This window comes from Synchiropus splendidus, chromosome 11 (assembly GCF_027744825.2).
Source record: "Synchiropus splendidus isolate RoL2022-P1 chromosome 11, RoL_Sspl_1.0, whole genome shotgun sequence".
Taxonomy (NCBI): Eukaryota; Metazoa; Chordata; class Actinopteri; order Syngnathiformes; family Callionymidae; genus Synchiropus; species Synchiropus splendidus.
This window is the reverse complement of record NC_071344.1, coordinates 4,763,873-4,781,933: the sequence shown is the minus strand read 5'-3', so window position 1 is coordinate 4,781,933 and position 18,061 is coordinate 4,763,873. Positions and strand designations below refer to the sequence as shown.

Below are 18,061 nucleotides of genomic sequence, written 5' to 3'. Positions count from 1 at the left end.
CCTTTATGTACAGCTTTAGGCCAGTTTGGCAGTCATAGATGGAGACTATTTTTCCCAGCATAATTACACATAAATGTAGGGTAAAAAGCGGAAAGACTGATCAGAGAGAGAGAGTCTGTTAGGAAGTGACTTAAAATTTGAGCATGTGCGAAACTGCGTTCACACTGAAGCAATACAGCCATCTTGTGGTTTTAAAAAGTACAACATACAGCGTTTCAGTTTAGTTTAGTTGATTGTTGGATCATTGATTATTGGTCCCCATTTTTAATTTGAGGAAAGGGGCTCGACATTCATTGTTACAAACTTCTGGGAACAAGAAATAACATTAACGAATGGCGGTAAAATGAAAGGGTGTTTTTTTATTACAATGTATAGTAAAAATCTATCGCTTTACTTATTTGACTTTTTATTTAAATTTTATTAAATTCACGATATGTCTAACTGCTAATATACAGTGGATCATTGGATCGGTTGTGGAACAAAGTGCGAGAGCTTTCTGTGTTGCTATGCGCCGCGCGAAATCAGTCGTAAATATTGTTTCATGACATTTTGATTGGCTTCTCTATGAATCGAGAGCAACCATTTTCTGGTCATTTTCAAGCGGAGGGTGCCCTGTAACAGCCCCAAATTCACTGGAGATTTAGTGACCACGGAACGTACATTTAGGTCTCTTTAATTCAGCATCTGACCTCGGAACAGCACTAGAAAGTTTGTGTTTTAAAGTACCTGAATGTGTTGCTCCGCCTCTCCAATATGACGAAGTTTCGTGACTACAGTCGTTCTACGATTTAGTGAGTACAGCTGATCGTACGGCAATAACAGAGGTTTGAAAGCGGTAAACACTACAGGTCCCACAAAGCACCGCAGGAAATGCATGTTCCTTTCTGATGATGCGATTAACGTTTCACCCAATCAACGCATTGGGTTGTGTGATTGACACGCCCGTAGTCGGATCCCATTGGTCTCTATGTGGTTTCCAGGAAGTGAACGCCACAATTCTAACTACCTCATGTGAGCAGTCCACAGTACCACGCGTGTGGAGGAGAGATACCGGTCGGGAAGGCAACGTCATCCCTCGGCCTAACGAGTCGACGGAGCGCGCAGACATAGCGGAGCGGCGCTGTCCTTGTCAGGTACCGTTTCGAAATTATTCACATTGATTCACGCCGAGACATTGAAGTCTAAGCCTGCGTCTGGTTAGGATTGGTGAAAAGTAGGTCGGCTTAGATAAGAAATAGGTGGACACTAGGGCCTGGCAGAGTGCAGGCCACACATCCTCCCCGCACTCTGCTGAGGGAGGCAGTCTGAGCTGAGGCTTTCTCCCCGCGGTCAGTGCTGCGTCCACTGCCGGCCAGGTGCCTTCACGGACACCCTGCCATTCGTTTGGAAAGGTATTGCAAGTCCGAATAGTTCTAGCCTGTATCCCAGAGTTGTTGTGGTTTAGACATGTGTTCTACATTTGTGTACTCCATGTTTTTTTTATCTTTTCTTATCAGGTGGAAAAGCAATTACAACAGAAAGATGGCGGACGACCCCAGCGCGGCGGACAGGAACGTGGAGATTTGGAAAATCAAGAAGCTGATTAAAAGTTTGGAAGCTGCCCGAGGGTAATAAGTCTGTTTTAATTCACGAGTAACCCAGACACGCAGGGCTGGGGATGAGAGCTTTTGTTGGCGGGACGTGTTAATCGCCGCAGCAGCTGGATATGAACGACGTCGGGCCGAATTTGGGAGGGGTTAGCTTAGCGTAGCAGCGGATGCTAACCGGCTAACGCGTATATTTTCTAAAATGCCCGCCGTTTTTGTTTTACTCACATACTTGGGTAGACTTTTGTACACATACTTTAATAAACGGCGAACGGGCTGGTAAATGAGCGTCATGGTGGTTCCCAGTGTGGTATTGCTAATGTTAGCGGCTAACAGACGTCACGGTGAGGAGGCCGCCACAGTTCCCCCAAACCCAGAGGCCAGATCACTTGGTCTCTCGTTCACTTCTCGTTTCGTACGTTCGAAAGATAATAATTCAGTATCAATTAATCAAATCAACGTTTGGCGTGTCGTCTCATTGCCATTCCCCATACCCTCTAAATGTGTTTTCAACTCTTCTCGTGGATGATTTACATCCCTCCTTCGTCAAAAGGGCCTCTTGCATCGAGTCATTTCGTTCCTAACCAAATGCTTTGTTGCCATTTTACATGTCTTTGTCAGTTGCTGAGACCAACACGATGTAACGTTGCTGCACCATGATGAACTAGGTTCATCACGTTTTTTTGCTTGTTGCCCTTTCACTTAGTCTCCCCCCAGAGTGTTTGTAAAGAAAACAGGATCAACGTTGACGAGCAAACCAGTTCTTAGTTATGTGAAGGGGTCTGCCTGGAATAGTATGAATAAACCCCCTTGTGCTGCTGTATGAGTGTGAAACCCTAGGTCATTTGCAACTCCTTGCTTATGTTAATCTCAATCTTGAGGACATTTTGTCAGAGGCTAAAATGTAGAGCCCTGCTCTTTGTTTAAAGGAAGCAACCGGTTGAAACTATTCACTTGAAACTTTTCAATTATTTCATCAGCTGTTTTAAAACTATTAACATTTTACTTTCTCTTTTTCAAGCAATGGCACCAGTATGATCTCACTGATCATCCCTCCTAAGGACCAGATTTCCAGAGTGGCCAAAATGTTGGCGGATGAGTTTGGCACCGCTTCCAACATCAAGAGTAGAGTCAACAGGCTCTCTGTACTTGGGGCCATCACCTCTGTACAACAAAGACTAAAATTATACAATAAGGGTATGTCTTGACTGATAATACTATGAAAATGTTTGTGCCTTGTTGTTCTTTTGTCAGAGTAGTTTTGTTGTACCGTTAGTTGGTTTCTAGCCCACACTGTATGATGAAACCAATAGTCGTTCATGAGTAAACCAGTTGACAGATCATTGCGACTTTAAACAACCATGTGCCGTTAATAACCATCAGCACATTTAGAGCTACTCAAATGCAAATGTAGTTCAAAATGCTGTACACCACTTTACATTCTTTTCTTTTACTCACTATTTACAACATTGCAAATGTGTCATGTCACAACTAGTCGACCAATCATGAAGGTAGTTAGTGACTAGTTGATTGTCAAAGTAGGTTAGTTGTAGCTCTAAAATTATGCAGTGTGAGCCGGTCAGTCGCAGGAATAATTTTGTCTGTGATCTTTAGGAAAAGATTTTTAATGTACCTCATTCAGTCGTTCATTGACAATGGATCGATCACCATGCAGATCTAAATATCAAAAGTAAATGTTTTGAACTTGGTAATATTAATACACACTTAATTCTCAGCTTGATAAAGATGTTTTGAGCTGTGAGTCAAATATTTTATGTATTGCGTTTCTTTTTCAGTGCCACCCAATGGCTTGGTTGTGTACTGTGGCACAATAGTGACTGAAGAAGGCAAGGAGAAAAAAGTAAATATCGACTTCGAACCATTTAAGCCAATCAACACCTCACTTTATCTCTGTGATAACAAGTTCCATACAGAGGTGAGAAGACTTGTTTCCTTGCATGAATAGTATTTTAAAGCATGTTGACTGTTGCTAACTTCATTATTCTGCCCCATACAGGCATTGACAGCCCTCCTCTCTGACGACAGTAAGTTTGGCTTTATTGTGATTGACGGTAGTGGGGCGCTCTTTGGCACACTGCAAGGGAACACCAGGGAGGTGCTGCACAAGTTCACAGTGGACCTACCTAAGAAGCACGGTACTAAGCCAACACTCTTCAACATGCTTTACATTTTTGTCAGAGGGGCACATAGCAAATCCCAGACAGTGCTGAGTCAGAATGTATTTGCAACAGCAGTCACTTTGATAGAATGATTTGCTTTGCACACTTACTGTGAGGTCGACCACATTTGAAATCTTGTCATCCAGACTTTCTTCAACCTTTGTATCATTATTTATGGGTTTAATGTTTGTCATTAATTTACTTTTTAAAACTGAGTCTACACACTTGAGTATATGAGCAACATTATGGGTTAAGGAAGTGCTTTCTGGGCTAAAAATGAGTGTAGACTGCAGTGTAGGTGTTTATGAATCAGTTAATGCACTTATGGTCTCATAGTTGAATTGAAAATTGAGTGGTTTATTTAATATTTTTGCTTTTATCTTTTTGACATTTTCACTTTTAGGCAGAGGTGGACAGTCTGCTCTCCGTTTTGCTCGTCTGAGGATGGAGAAGAGACACAACTATGTGAGGAAAGTGGCTGAGACGGCTGTACAGCTGTTTGTGTCGAACGACAAAGTAAACGTGGCAGGAATGGTTTTGGCTGGTTCTGCTGACTTCAAGACTGAACTCAGTCAGTCCGACATGTTTGATCCAGTAAGTGTATATTATTACATACTTATAGTGATTGGTCTCACGTGCACATTGTTATGACTAACTACCTCATATTGTTTAGTTCAGGTGGCCAAAATAGCTGCTTCTGTGATACATTCTTATCTGCAATCCACGGCTTAAAGTATAATGTAAATGTATGTGGCCAGGTCTGGAAAAGAAAAATGGTTCTGTGGTCATGAGATAATTTCTGAAGGCCTCAGCAAATGGCATATAATGTGAAAGAAAATGTTATTGATAAGTTTCTTTGTCACAGTAATATATAATTGATGTTTTTGCTTCTGACAGAGGTTACAGGCGAAGGTCCTGAAACTGGTGGACATCTCCTATGGCGGAGAAAATGGTTTTAACCAGGCAATTGAACTGTCTGCAGAGGTCCTTTCCAACGTCAAATTCATCCAGGAAAAGAAACTCATAGGTTTGCATTGATTCGTACTGTAGTGAGCACGCAGTTGGTCTTTCTCCTGACTGAATACCTTTGTCCTATTTCCAGGTCGGTATTTTGATGAGATCAGCCAGGACACTGGCAAATACTGCTTTGGTGTAGAGGACACGCTCAAAGCCCTTGAAATGGGAGCTGTGGAAATCCTCATAGTTTATGAGAACTTGGACACTATGCGCTACATCCTACGCGTTCACGGAGCAGAGAGCAATGGAGCAGAAAATGGTATGGAAATGTTTGCTCGACTTTACATTGTTGGTGAGCCAATCTTAAATTAATGTTCTCCCTCTTTTCCAGATGAAAAGACTCTGTACTTGACACCTGAACAAGAGAAAGACAAGTCTCACTTCACAGACAAAGAGGTGAAAACTTCTTTTTTGAAATAATAGTTAACAATACTATGAGCCTTCATTGCCCTCATTCATCCCATTTCCTCCCCACCTTGATTGGTTACAGACAGGACAAGAACACGAGCTGATTGAAAGTATGCCTTTGTTAGAGTGGTTTGCTAACAGCTACAAAAAATTTGGAGCCACGCTGGAAATCGTCACAGACAAAAGCCAGGAGGGATCCCAGTTTGTCAAGGGCTTTGGAGGCATTGGAGGTGAGGACAAATACAGTTGTCAGATTAGATGGGCTGGTTGTGACTTTTGCCACCCATTATTTAGTATATTTCCAAATAGTAGGAGGCACACACTCAAGTTTTGCAATCAATGGACTGATGGTGCTCACATATTTTGCGCTGTTAAATACTATCCATGGCCTTCTTCTTCCGTAGAAGTTTTCTGTTGATCTACATGGTGTTTTTATGAGCCTTTTTCTGAACTGAAATATAGATGCGCAGGTAAAACAAGTGAACATGCAGTTTTGATGATGTTTCTCATCAAATTCTCACCGTATTGGTAGTGATAAAATCTCTAATTTAGATCGGACTAAATTAGTCCAATACATCTTTTACTTCCGTCACATTTTTACCATCCAGTTAACTACGAAAGTATCACTTTCCTAAAATGAGTTCTCTGAATACATAGTGTTGAAATGCTACCCTCTGTAGTGTAACACTACTCCATGGTATTTGTATTTAATAGGACTGTGTTGTGTGGAAAAAAAACAGCTATGAGGTCATAGTGAAGTGGTTTTGGTTTTCCTGAACCTTCCTAACAAATGTTCCCCTTTCTTAGGTATCTTGCGGTACAGGGTGGATTTCCAGGGCATGGAGTACCAAGGAGAGGATGATGAATTCTTCGATTTGGATGACTACTAGGTAGTCTGGGACTAATTTGAAAGTATAAAGCAAAGCAGAAGATTGAATGATGAAGTAACAAGGAAAGAAAATGACACCCTCTCTTGCAGCAAGTGAGGAATGCAACTCTGTTGGCCATTTACAACAGACACAACTTCCAGTTATCCTGTTGCATACATAAACTTGCACATACATTTCATCTCTTCACACAATGAAATAAATCACACAGGTTCAAGAGGAGTGACAATTTCTTTTTATCCGGAGAGGGAGAAGGCCCTTCTGATAAATCCCTGCCTTAGAGTGCTGGTTCCTTCCCCATGTTGGATTGGACTTGACTCATTTTGTGGTTTCCTTCCATTCTGAACCAACACAACAGCAGCTTCCCTGATTCCTCGCTGCCTGATCAAGAAAAAAAGTTTATTTAGCCCTTCATATCAAGAAAATTGTATTTTCCTTTCCTGCACCAACCTCCCCCCTCTCTCTCTCTCTCTCTCTCGTCTTTCCTTTCACCTATGCTATATTTTATTTTATTTTTTTTTTCTTTCTTTTGCATTTCATTTTTTTACTGGTAACTGCTGTTGTATTTTATGAGAGTGGGGGATTTTTTTACCTGGGTTTCCGTAGAGAAAGGGGGACAAAGTATTAAATTTGAACTGCTGAAAACCACTGCTACCTCCTGATCTACTGTGATGTCTATGTTCTGTCATACACCACCACACAGACTTCTCACAAGCTTATCGAGTGCAATATCTCAGGCTGAGAAAGAGAATGCTGTGGTGTCGACATCATTTTTGTCCTCTGAGTTGCAACAGCAGTAGCGATTAGATGTGACACCCGTAATGGTGGTAACCACAAGTTTACTTTTATATTTTAACATTTGAAGAGGAAGAATGAAAAAGTGTGTGTGGGGGGGGGGGTGTCTGGGGCTGTTAAGTGCCATTTATGGGGATAAAAGAAGTTGTGGGTGTCTACGTTGTTTTTACTTTATACTTTTCTTTATACCGTCAAAAGTGTCAAGGATACTTCACTAATAACTTAGTTGTGGAGATAGAATCCTGTAACACAGTCTACTTTTACAGAAAACAAAAATGGGTGCCAGGTGCTGAACACAACCTCACATCTATGTGGCAAAGTGTTATCTTGTAACAGCTCAGTATGAAACGGATGACCATTTCCAGGTTGTTCTCAAATGACCAGTTTGAAAACTAAAATGTTCTGTCAACTACCACGCTGTTCTGTGTACCAGCTTTGCGAATGAAATGAAACTGCCATCAACAGTGGGCAGACCATAAAACGATGTAGCGGGTGTCCCTATTCCTGCGGCATTGACAGGTAAACGGATTTCGCGGGAGTCTTTTTCTCTGAAAGGTTAGCAACAGCATCTTCATCTTATTTGCCCTTTTGTTTGTGGGAGTCACCGGGAAAGCCTTTGTAGCGGGGTGAGCCAATCAAACGAGGACGACGTCGTGTGGCCACGCCCATTTTAAGGCGACCTAAACCAATCAGCGGCCTTCGCTGTTGCTTGGGCGTCACCATCCCCCCACCCACCTAATGACGCGACCGGAGCCAAGCTGTGTGGCTGAACCGAGTGAATGACGTCTCTGCATTTGCGGGCCGCCGACGCAGGGCTGGGTTTCCATTTTCACAGTGAGTTTCGGGGGGGATCGTCAACATGGAGCCGGAGATGGAGGACAAAACATTAGAACTGATGGTAGGATTCACTCGGTTGTACCTCCTTCGTCACACATTCGCGCACTATGCCGTTATTGACGCTCGATTCGTTGTTTGGGCTGAAGCGGTTGTCGAGAGGGGTGGGAGAGAAAGGAGGGGGGCAGCTATCAGAGGGAGGGCCTGGAAGTATCGATACATTTTCCTCCTTAAACCCTTAATATGAGTCGTAATCGGCAACCGGAGTTCAACACAAACACACACTAAGTTCCGAGAACTGATTTTTAGGTGGTATTACCCACCAGTGGTGACAAATGACGATACAGGCGTTGGTGGAGGACAGCGAGGCTTGTCCGGGCAGCGTTCACTGCGGTGACGCTGCGCCACTTTAACAGGGCCCAGGCTGGTGTTAGCTGTGCGGCTAACGCAGAAACTGCCGTCCACCCCGAATAAACTGGCTCGTTATATCGTGTAATGTGTCAGTAGAAAGTCGTCTCGGTATGGGCCGAAGGGGGAAGACGAAACGGAGTGACACCACGACGGAAACGAAGATAAAACTGCCTCAAAACGCCTCACGCCTGCTTTTAGATTTCGAAAGTGCGTAGAAGGAAGTATGTAGCATTTTACCAACACGATTAGCAGGCTGGTATGCTAAGATGCTACATCAGTTTCTGGGTCGAAATAAGACTGAAAGTGGCGTTTTCCTCAAACCACTCGCTTGCCCCGTGATACACGAGTGGTTTACAGCAACTTATTTTGTGATTATTTATCTATACTGATAAGCGAATCACCGGCGTCAGCCAGGCTATCATTTATGTTCGAGTGCATTTGTTTTTGGATGTGATTATGGAGTGCGAGGTTTGCTTTTGTGTTGTCAGTCACCATTTATGCATCCCATGCAATTGGATTCCCATAACAATAGTATTGTTGTTTATTGATTTGGCAGCAGGTTCGGCCGATGACACTGACTGTATCTGGGCTCTGAAAGCAACTTTAGCCCCATAAGACCCCGGTCTATCCAAGTTGCGATACGAAACACCATAGTCGCTTCTTTCTTGAACTTCACTTTGAAGTATTTCAAAGTCCCAGCAACCGGAATTGAGTGGGGATGGCAGAGCATGGATGTGAAATTTGTCAGTGACATGAACCGTCAATTATCCCCATTGACCCATCCTCTCTGCTGCAGTTCCCACCCGATTCATTCTAACGATGCCTTTGTGTGTATGTTTATTTGTCTGTATATTTTGTGTGTTCCACTCACTGTGTCTGTGTGTGTATGTGTGTAGCTCTAATACTGGTTTTTCCCTTCACTACCCCCAATTCTTCCCTTCTTTCCCCCCTTTGGTTTTGTTATTCACCACCACTCTTCAACTTTAAAACAAACCTTTATTTATATATTCATTACTTTACAAAAAAAAAAACCTTAACCAAACTTCTCAACTGCATCAATTTATCATTCATCCATCTGCCCCTTGGTTTTACTCCATCCAATTTCCTTCCTCGATTCCTCCCCTCTTCACATTTCTGGTCTTCCTGTCCTCCTTTTCCCTCCCTCTGTCCACTTCATTCTCCTCTTCCCTTCCTCCCTTCCCCTCTCTCTCACACAGTGCTCTGTACCTCGCTCTCTCTGGCTGGGCTGCTCCTCGGTGGCTGAGAGTTTGTGTGCACTCAGGTGCCTGCAGAGCATCCCCTCCACCCGGGCTCACAACCAGGTTCTGCCTGTCTCCTCTTATTTCTGCTGCTCCTCTCCCTTCCTCTCTCACATCTCTATATTCCTCACCTTTCTTTGCTCACCTCATAGACCTTCTCATACCACTGTTGTGCAGGCAACATTGTCTCACCCCATCACCCTCCTACGCCCTAAATTGTGTTGTCCTTTTCGCCCCGTTGAAAGCAAACTGCTCTCGGGGTCCCCTTCGATCCTTGACTCCAAATCATAGATAGCGTAAACGTATTGTGACTCAACAGGACTAGTTATCTGAAACCACAGTATTTATTTAGCCTTACATTAAAATCGTTGAATAAAAAAATATATATTTGTTTCCGATTGCTTTGATGGTTTTGGGACCTTTAATGTGGAGTTCCTCTGCTCTGAGAGCCTTTGCTTGCCTTTCTGTTTGGCAGAACCTTTCTCATTCAGCTATCTCATGTTTCCCTGCTATGCATGATCAGCACACCAGAAAACATACCATCGCCTTGTTTTCTGCCTGATCATTGATTAGTAGGAGGGCACCGCGCTTCTAATTTTCTACTTGCCTTTGCTGTTTACTTATGCGTTTACTTCTCTTGGTTTCCGAGCCTCTCTCTAATGAAAATATATTTAAAACATATATTTCACTCACTTCCAAAATGGATGCCTCTTTCGTTGGTCTTCATCCCAATTATTTTTTCTTTATTTATTTGAGTCTAGATTTAACACTGTCGAGCAACTCAAGCAGGAATCTAGAGTCCATTCCAGATTGTAATTCCAAGACAATCATGACACTGTAAATAATTAATAAGCATTTACAAGCAGGGAGAAGTATTGGCAGGATACTAAAATGACTCGGATGGCTTCAGTTATCTGTTCAGACCGTGCTTGTGTGCCCTCTTGTCAGATCATCTGACTCCATCATTTTCTTATACCACAACAAAAGTTGGTTGTGAGTGACATACCCAGTGTTCCAAATTTTAATTTCCTGTCCAGACTGCTTTGCTCACATTACAGACGAGTCAGCTGAAAACTTCATTTTATTGCTGTGTGACTATTATTTTCATGTTTGTGTGAGTGTGCCGGTGTGCATGTGTTTGTATGTGCACGCCTGAAAGTGCGTAATGGTATCGCTGTACTGGCTGTTTTCTATGGGGCTTGTTCGTCCATCGCCAAGTGGGCTAATGTACTCGAGGTGCATTTAATTTAGGCTCAGTGGCCTCGATAATACACTCAACCTGCACTATGCTTTTGTTTGTCTTCCCTTCATAGAACACATCAGGGATGGAGTCAACAAATCTTGTTGATGATTTGTCACCAAAGAAGAACACGGTTTTCAAGGTGTGTATCTCGACATTGTCTATGGGTGTTTGTTGTTCTTTTTGCCTGTTTAATTTGAGGTTGTTTAATCCTAAACTTCGGAGTTCTGCCTCCATATTTGTAAGCTTGATATGTTTATAGCAAAGAGGTCAAGTAGACTAACTTCAAACCTTGGCAAAGATTTGGTGTCATGTGACTCAAATGTTTGGTACTCTAATGTGTATACTTTTGCTTTTTCAGCTTAGTAATGGGCCTGTGGTCGGCTCCCGCAAGCGTCCGTCTGAGGGAAACTATGAGAAGGAAAAGGAACACTGCATCGCCCTGTTTGATCAGTGGTCAGAGGCTGATCAGGTGGAGTTTGTCGAGCGCTTAATTTCCCGAATGTGCCATTACCAGCACGGCCACATTAACTCCTACCTCAAACCTATGCTCCAGAGGGATTTCATCACTGCTCTGCCAGGTATGAATACATGTGCGGTGGAACTTCACGACCTGGTATTTGACTGTCTGATCAGTCTTTGTGATGGGATCACGAAATATTCGAATGGCTATTTAAAAGCGACACGACTGAGGTTCCCCTTCTTTGCACGTTTCCACAGCCCAAGGCCTGGATCACATAGCAGAGAACATCTTGTCCTTCCTTGACGCCCGCTCACTGTGCTCTGCCGAGCTAGTGTGTAAGGAATGGCAGAGGGTTATCTCCGAGGGTATGTTGTGGAAGAAGCTCATTGAACGGATGGTGCGAACGGACCCACTGTGGAAAGGCCTCTCAGAGAGACACCAATGGTAAGGAACGATACACGGTCCCTCCTCTGTCATGACTATTGTCTTGGCGTGCTTTTCCAAACGTCACTGACTGATTTCTGTTTTTTTCTTTTGTCATCAGGGAAAAATATCTCTTCAAAAACCGCACAGCTGAAGTCCCTCCCAACTCTTACTATCACTCTCTTTATCCCAAAATCATTCAAGACATAGAGGTGAGGTTTACTTTGTTTTCAAAACAAAGACAGGATTTTCAGGACCTTCACTTGTGCTCTCATCATGTTTAACATAGGGGTTCTGCTAGGTGTTGCTTTCATTCGTTTAAAAAGTCAACATTGACTGCAATGTAACCGTAATGTCCTGCTTCACTCGCCCTTTCTCGTCTTTCCAGACTATTGAGGCGAACTGGCGGTGTGGGAGACACAACCTGCAGAGGATCCAGTGTCGTTCGGAAAATAGTAAAGGCGTTTACTGTCTCCAGTACGACGACGATAAGATAATCAGTGGCCTTAGGGACAATTCCATTAAGGTATGGGGTTTGCTGAGTACTCAGTTTGTTAGCTTTGCACTATGAGGTGACTCAATAAGAGGAGCTTGAAAGTTTGTCTGATTCACTACCCATAATGCCAAGGTTTGCAGAGTCCTTCACCTAGTTTAGAGTGGTTTGGTCAAACAGGTCATTTGAAAATGATAAATGTGGGACACGAAAGAGTCGGTTCACAAAGAAAGTAGCTGCAGTGTTGCTCTGCTGCCATCTTTGTTTCTGATGCATATAAAGTGCGGTTGTCTCAAACACCATCTTTTATCAGCGCTTGCATTGCTGTTTTAGTGCCGCCATGTTCAGACATGGAGCCCAGCGCGATGAAGCGTCAGGGTTATGCAAAGGTTGAAATCTGATCGCAGTTTATTTCTTGATAGTATGTGATGCAAGTTTATTTGTGTTCACTGGTCAAAGTCCAGTGACATTGTCAACATTAGTAGTTGACATAAACCAGAGAAATGCTGTTAAACATGATATTGTCTCTATAAATGAGGAAGACAATAAGAATGGTGGTTAAATCTAATGAGCTTTTTACCCATTGATAAGTTAATAAAATATCAATAAGGACCTGATGCCAGACCAGTTGAGAACCACCTGCTAAAATGTACTTTTCCCATATGTTTGCTCAATACCAATGAGAAGGAACTGAGCCAAATGTGGCTTCAATGCACTAACACCCCCACTCTACCTTGTCTCACCCACCTCTCAGATATGGGATAAACAGTCTCTGGAGTGTTTAAAGATCCTGACTGGTCACACGGGCTCCGTGTTGTGCCTACAGTATGATGAGAGGGTCATCGTCACCGGATCATCAGACTCAACTGTCAGGTACAACAGTGCATCCAGTGCGATTCTTGGACCTTGACCTTTCTGACTTTTCTCCCCGTCTAAGATCAGGAAGTGCATGTTTTGAAAGGATTCGTAGACCTGCCTAGTCAAAAGAAAACACTGTGATTAAAGTGTAAAACAACAAGTTATGCTGCCTTGTTGTGGCCTTCAAGAAAAGCAGTGATTGAGCTTCAGTGGATATTTAGTCTGTCAGTGTGAGCTGCCCTTTACCTGCGTGTTAATGCGATAGATTTGAGAGGCAAGTTTGTAGGTCAGTTTTCCCCCTCCAGTAATAACAAAGGCAGCTTCTTTGAACTGAGTGTGGGCCGGGCTTCAGTGCCGTGAAAGAGTGGTTTTCAGAACACGACTGTTCACTCCAGAATGTGTGAGAAACGCTCAACCAACCAGAACAATCTATACTTGACACAGTCTGCTACTAAAGCATCTTTGATGTGCTGCCCAAGTCTTGGTGCCAGATGCCACAGATCTCCCCCCAGAGGGTTTCTCAGTGGGTTTTATGGGCCATAACTGTTTTGTTGTCCAAGCTGGCTGGTGCATGTGGTCATACTCAAGTACTTGATGATTGGTGAATTAGCTCCTATTATGAAAGTTAGTGGTGTCTTCCGTTGTGTGCTTAAATAACTTTAGCACAACAGTTTCAGCCCCATGTTCAGTTCAAGGATTTCAGTGCAGAGAGGTGATGTGCTGGGTGTAGTCTTGAGCTTGTTTGTTGACACCTTCTTGGCTTCTGCTCACAGAAGCTCTGCATTAATTCTCTTATTGCTTTACACTTTAGTGACAAATTTCAGCCTCGGAAAATTTTGCTTCACTTCCCTTGCAACCACTTGTCATGTTTTCCAGCTTTCTAAGTTTTAGAAACTTGACTGCTATGCGGGTCCACTTCAGCACACCAGCAGCATAAGCGTGACATATGTCTTCTGCCTTTCTCAATTTAATTTTTTTTTCTAGCTCCGATTTTTTTTTTTTCCTTTTGTCACCCATCCCGTGGTGATCAAACAATCCCCTCCTTATCCGTTTAAAATCCTCTTCCTGTACTCAGAGAGCATCTCCTTTCATCTCCAGGGTGTGGGAGGTGACAACTGGAGAGGTACTCAACACGCTTATCCACCACAACGAGGCCGTTCTTCACCTACGCTTCGCCAACGGGCTCATGGTCACCTGCTCGAAGGACCGTTCCATCGCAGTCTGGGATATGGCATCCCCCACAGACATAAGCCTACGCAGAGTCCTAGTGGGACACAGAGCAGCTGTCAACGTTGTCGACTTCGATGACAAATATATAGTGTCCGCCTCAGGGGATCGCACTATCAAGGTGGGTGGATGTAGCTCATTGCTAATGGCACACTTCTCTGGTGGCGAGATCTTTTGTTTTGAAGTATAATCTTGGAGTAATGGAGTGTATTGTTGCTGCCTCAGGTATGGAGCACCAGCACCTGTGAGTTTGTCCGTACTCTCAATGGGCATAAGAGAGGCATCGCTTGTTTACAGTACCGGGATCGCCTTGTTGTCAGTGGCTCCTCGGACAACACAATCCGGTAAGTTAGGCTGAAGGAGATTTTTGCGCTTGTGTGAGTGGCTTGCTGAACCTTTGTTTATAGTTGTTAATGTGTAAATATTAAAAGTCCTTCAGCTAGAAATGCTTGTAAAAACTGGGGATTCAGGTTAAGGCCTTTTCTTGGCCGAACCCCCCCCAAATAATTTCATCAAAGCCGATGAGTCAATGTGTGTTGCTTCTGATGGCACCTTCCAGGTTATGGGACATTGAGTGTGGCGCGTGTTTGCGAGTGTTGGAGGGTCACGAGGAGCTGGTGCGTTGCATCCGCTTCGACAACAAGCGAATCGTCAGTGGCGCCTATGACGGGTAAGAGGTGCCACCTTGTCACTGTTATGATGCATTTTCTTCCCCCCTACATTATTATTTTTCTCTTTTTTTTTCTGCAGCAAGATCAAAGTATGGGACTTGCAAGCTGCCTTGGACCCCCGTGCACCTGCCAGCACACTATGTCTGCGCACTCTAGTGGTGAGTTCCTGCCCTGCACATCCAGATTGTCAATATGATCACACTGTGGAGCCTCACCACCTGTGCAAGGGTTTTAAATGTGGCATAGATACAGTTTCCCCTTGTCTTCATCAGCTTTTGTTTTTCCGTGTGTGTTTCAGGAGCACTCTGGCCGCGTTTTCCGACTGCAGTTTGATGAGTTTCAGATCATCAGCAGCTCTCACGATGACACCATTCTGATCTGGGACTTCCTGAACGTCTCGACCAACGGCCAGTCAGAAGGGCGGTCTCCCTCCCGCACGTACACCTATATTTCCAGATAGCAGGTACATGGCCGTGCGTCTTTTAAGATGGCTGCCTTGCCAACATCGTATGTGGTCGGTCTCACGTCGCCTCTGTCTCTCACCAGGTGGCACCGTCCTTTGCTCTCCAACTTGTTGAAGCCCAGAGCTGATGGCCTCTTGGTTGCCTCCTGGCACCCATCTCCAGCCCCCTCTCCACCACGACCCCCCCACACCCCGTGCTCACTCCACCTTCCCGTTTGACTGACTGTTAAGCTTGCGCCCTTCTCCTTCCGGTCCCGAGACTCGCACACTGGTCGATGCAGATGAAGATCCCGTCTAACAGAACCAACACCGCTCTACCAAGACGTCACCACTTTTTACTAATTTATGTTTTTGTAAAGTACATTAACGACAGTATTAACTTAGTTCTTTAAGACACAAGCTTCCTTTTTTGTCCCTGGAAAACGAAAGGATCGAAGCTTCTGCTCCCTACTCTCAAGCCACCCTGCCAAAACAGGTCTCGGCAGATATGGGATGGCTTCTAGATATATCTATTTATAGACACCGGCACACATTCTATGGCGCAGTTGGACAGTGGATCAGGAGCTGTGATGTGGGAGAAAGAGACTCTTAACTCGCCTCCGAGGTGGAAACGAACGCTGAGCAGCGGTGGGGTGAAAATGAGGGAACGTTTTTATCTGGGGTGACTTGTGTCTCCCCCCCACGCTCTCTCTTCTCCCCCTTTTCTGAACCCCCTCACCTCCGAGGCTTCCCTCCTTATCCTCAAGAGATGCACACTTGCTAGGAGCTTGGGGCCGCGCACACACACTCAAGTGTGTTTTCTGTATGTGGACTTGTGAAACGGCAGATCAGAGCAAAAAGCGTCAGACATGCATGTGAGGTTGCCATGGATACCGCCGCCTGGCACACCTTAGCGTTTCTCTTCAACTCTTTATTTTTGTTTATTTTGTTTTTTTTATTATTGTTACTGTTATTTTCCCCCCTTTTTTTTAGTCGTTTCCTAGTTCTGAGGTTGTATGAAGAGTAGTTGTTTCACTTTTCACCATCTTTGTTCGTTCCTTGTTCTGATTTCATCTGTCCTTTCAACCCTCCAGACATCTATGTGCTTGCTTTGATCATAAGAGAAGCTGGATTTCAAGAGCTCAAATTTAGCTGTAAATGGAGTTGTCTTGTCAAAAATTGTGTTGTATATTAAAATGATTTTTTTAAAGAAGAAACTTATTGTGAATAAAGTACTTGACCGTTGAGTGTAGAGATGGAACTATGTGTGGGTGACTGCGGAAGACGTGTCTGCATGCTGGCAACTGTGAGAGTTCAAGTGTTTTGTGTACGTTTAATTTGTCCACACATAAATGAAAATATCAGCAGAAACTGGCGTCAGATCAGTCACAAGTCTGTTTTAATAAAGGGATGCCTTATGACTTTCACTACAGAGGTTGGTTTTAGTGATGTCGTGGACCAAAGGACACTGGTTTCAGGATGATTGTCTTCTGGTCTTAAGAGAAAATCTTAGACTTGTGCGCCAAACCCATCTGGAAACACTGATCCCCTTTAGCTACACAGAGTCACTGAGACGTCACAATTCACTTAATATGTTTTGCTCTGGTGTTTTGGGCCTGAAATATATGGATGGAGAGGTGATGAAATGCTGTGGTGTCTTGCATCGATTGAGTTTAAGCTGCTTGATGTTGCGGACAAAAGTCTGTAAAAATGGACCCTATCATAAGACTAAATGGCTTTAAAAATGTCTGCCTTATTTTAGTGTCCGATCATGTTGTGGAGACATATTTGAACATTAGAAATGGCTTTACACTGGAACTAGAAATCATTAAAGAGCCCTTGAGCTGGGCACCACCTCCTCTTGGATGTCACGACCTTTCCCAGCAAATGACCCTCAATTTTTGACAAACACAGGAAGTAATTCAATTTAGATAAAATCAAAGCAGTTTCACCTTATCACAAGTTCTAAGACAAATTTTGCGCAACTCCTGTGTTCGTTTTCGAACGGTTTTAGCTGTTTTAAATGAGCACTTTCCATTCTGTTGAAATAGTTTCCTTAAAATTGAAATAATGCTTCATAGCTGCTATTCTTTCATGTGAAAACGTACTGCACTTTAAAAGTGACCACCAGGTGGCGGTATATTCTCACACTCACCGGCGAGCCGGTCGTGCTCCTGACCGTCCCAACAACCTGTTGGTGGATCACACGGAGGCACAAGACTGCAGCGAATTTATGGCGAGTTGAGCTCTGTAATGCACGTGTCTGCCGTTGTGCTCTCCCTGAGAAGTGCGTGCGCGTGTGTGCGGGGGTCCTCTGGGGGGGATCGGCTTGCTACATTTCTGGGTTCGTTTCGCGACGCGAGAATGCTTCGGATTCTGAGAGTAAGTTATGCAGGGGTGGACGTGTGCTTGGAGAACACCGTTACTATATCATGTGTGTATGGGTGTGTGTGCTTCCTCTGGGTCTGTGGGATTTTGGCCCATAATTCCTGCAGCTCTCAGGTCACAGCTCCGTTCTCACGCACATATTTGGCATTCCTTCCTCGACATGATTACCATACACCTTCAACTTTGGGTTTGGCTCCCCGGAATATTTCCATCATTACCAAGTAGAAGCGCGTCCTAGAAATGAGCAACTCACACTGCCCCTCTCTGTGCCTTCATCCCCTCCCACCACCGCACTGTCTTCTGGACCCCCTCCTCCTGCAGAGATTCCTGCTGTTTGCAGTAGGGATCCTTTTTCCGCCTGAGTCAGCTGTTTGTGTCTGCTGGCGTGATTGGGTCACTTGGCAGCGACATCTCTTTAGTGACCTCCTGGAAGGAAGGAAGGAAGGAAGGGGAGCCATGGGGTTGAGAAGCATCTGATG

General features: G+C 44.1%; 2 protein-coding genes across 5 annotated transcripts; both read left to right on the top strand.

The window, feature by feature from the left end:
* The first annotated feature begins 985 nt into the window (after nucleotides 1-985).
* Nucleotides 986-6,723, top strand: LOC128767305 (eukaryotic peptide chain release factor subunit 1). Of its 2 annotated transcripts, none has more exons than XM_053879258.1 (11): nucleotides 986-1,133; nucleotides 1,497-1,607; nucleotides 2,608-2,783; nucleotides 3,383-3,522; nucleotides 3,604-3,631; nucleotides 4,170-4,360; nucleotides 4,664-4,793; nucleotides 4,869-5,042; nucleotides 5,115-5,179; nucleotides 5,274-5,421; nucleotides 5,999-6,723. In XM_053879258.1, the coding sequence occupies exons 2-11, from the start codon at nucleotides 1,522-1,524 to the stop codon at nucleotides 6,079-6,081; spliced, it is 1,221 nt and encodes a 406-aa protein (XP_053735233.1). In that variant the 5' UTR covers nucleotides 986-1,133; nucleotides 1,497-1,521; the 3' UTR covers nucleotides 6,082-6,723. The 2 variants fall into 2 exon arrangements, with proteins under 2 accessions (XP_053735233.1, XP_053735232.1); XM_053879257.1 differs by having other exon boundaries at nucleotides 3,604-3,742.
* Nucleotides 6,724-7,606: 883 nt separating this feature from the next.
* fbxw11a (F-box and WD repeat domain containing 11a) lies at nucleotides 7,607-16,630 on the top strand. 3 transcript variants are annotated; one of them, XM_053879253.1, is made up of 14 exons: nucleotides 7,618-7,771; nucleotides 9,336-9,440; nucleotides 10,691-10,759; nucleotides 10,979-11,198; nucleotides 11,338-11,524; nucleotides 11,625-11,715; nucleotides 11,892-12,029; nucleotides 12,751-12,869; nucleotides 13,953-14,202; nucleotides 14,307-14,425; nucleotides 14,641-14,751; nucleotides 14,832-14,910; nucleotides 15,051-15,215; nucleotides 15,299-16,630. In XM_053879253.1, the coding sequence occupies exons 1-13, from the start codon at nucleotides 7,733-7,735 to the stop codon at nucleotides 15,210-15,212; spliced, it is 1,689 nt and encodes a 562-aa protein (XP_053735228.1). In that variant the 5' UTR covers nucleotides 7,618-7,732; the 3' UTR covers nucleotides 15,213-15,215; nucleotides 15,299-16,630. The 3 variants fall into 3 exon arrangements, with proteins under 3 accessions (XP_053735230.1, XP_053735228.1, XP_053735231.1); XM_053879255.1 differs by lacking the exon at nucleotides 9,336-9,440 and having other exon boundaries at nucleotides 7,607-7,771; nucleotides 15,299-16,625; XM_053879256.1 differs by lacking the exon at nucleotides 9,336-9,440 and having other exon boundaries at nucleotides 7,628-7,707; nucleotides 15,299-16,627.
* Nucleotides 16,631-18,061: the final 1,431 nt, after the last annotated feature.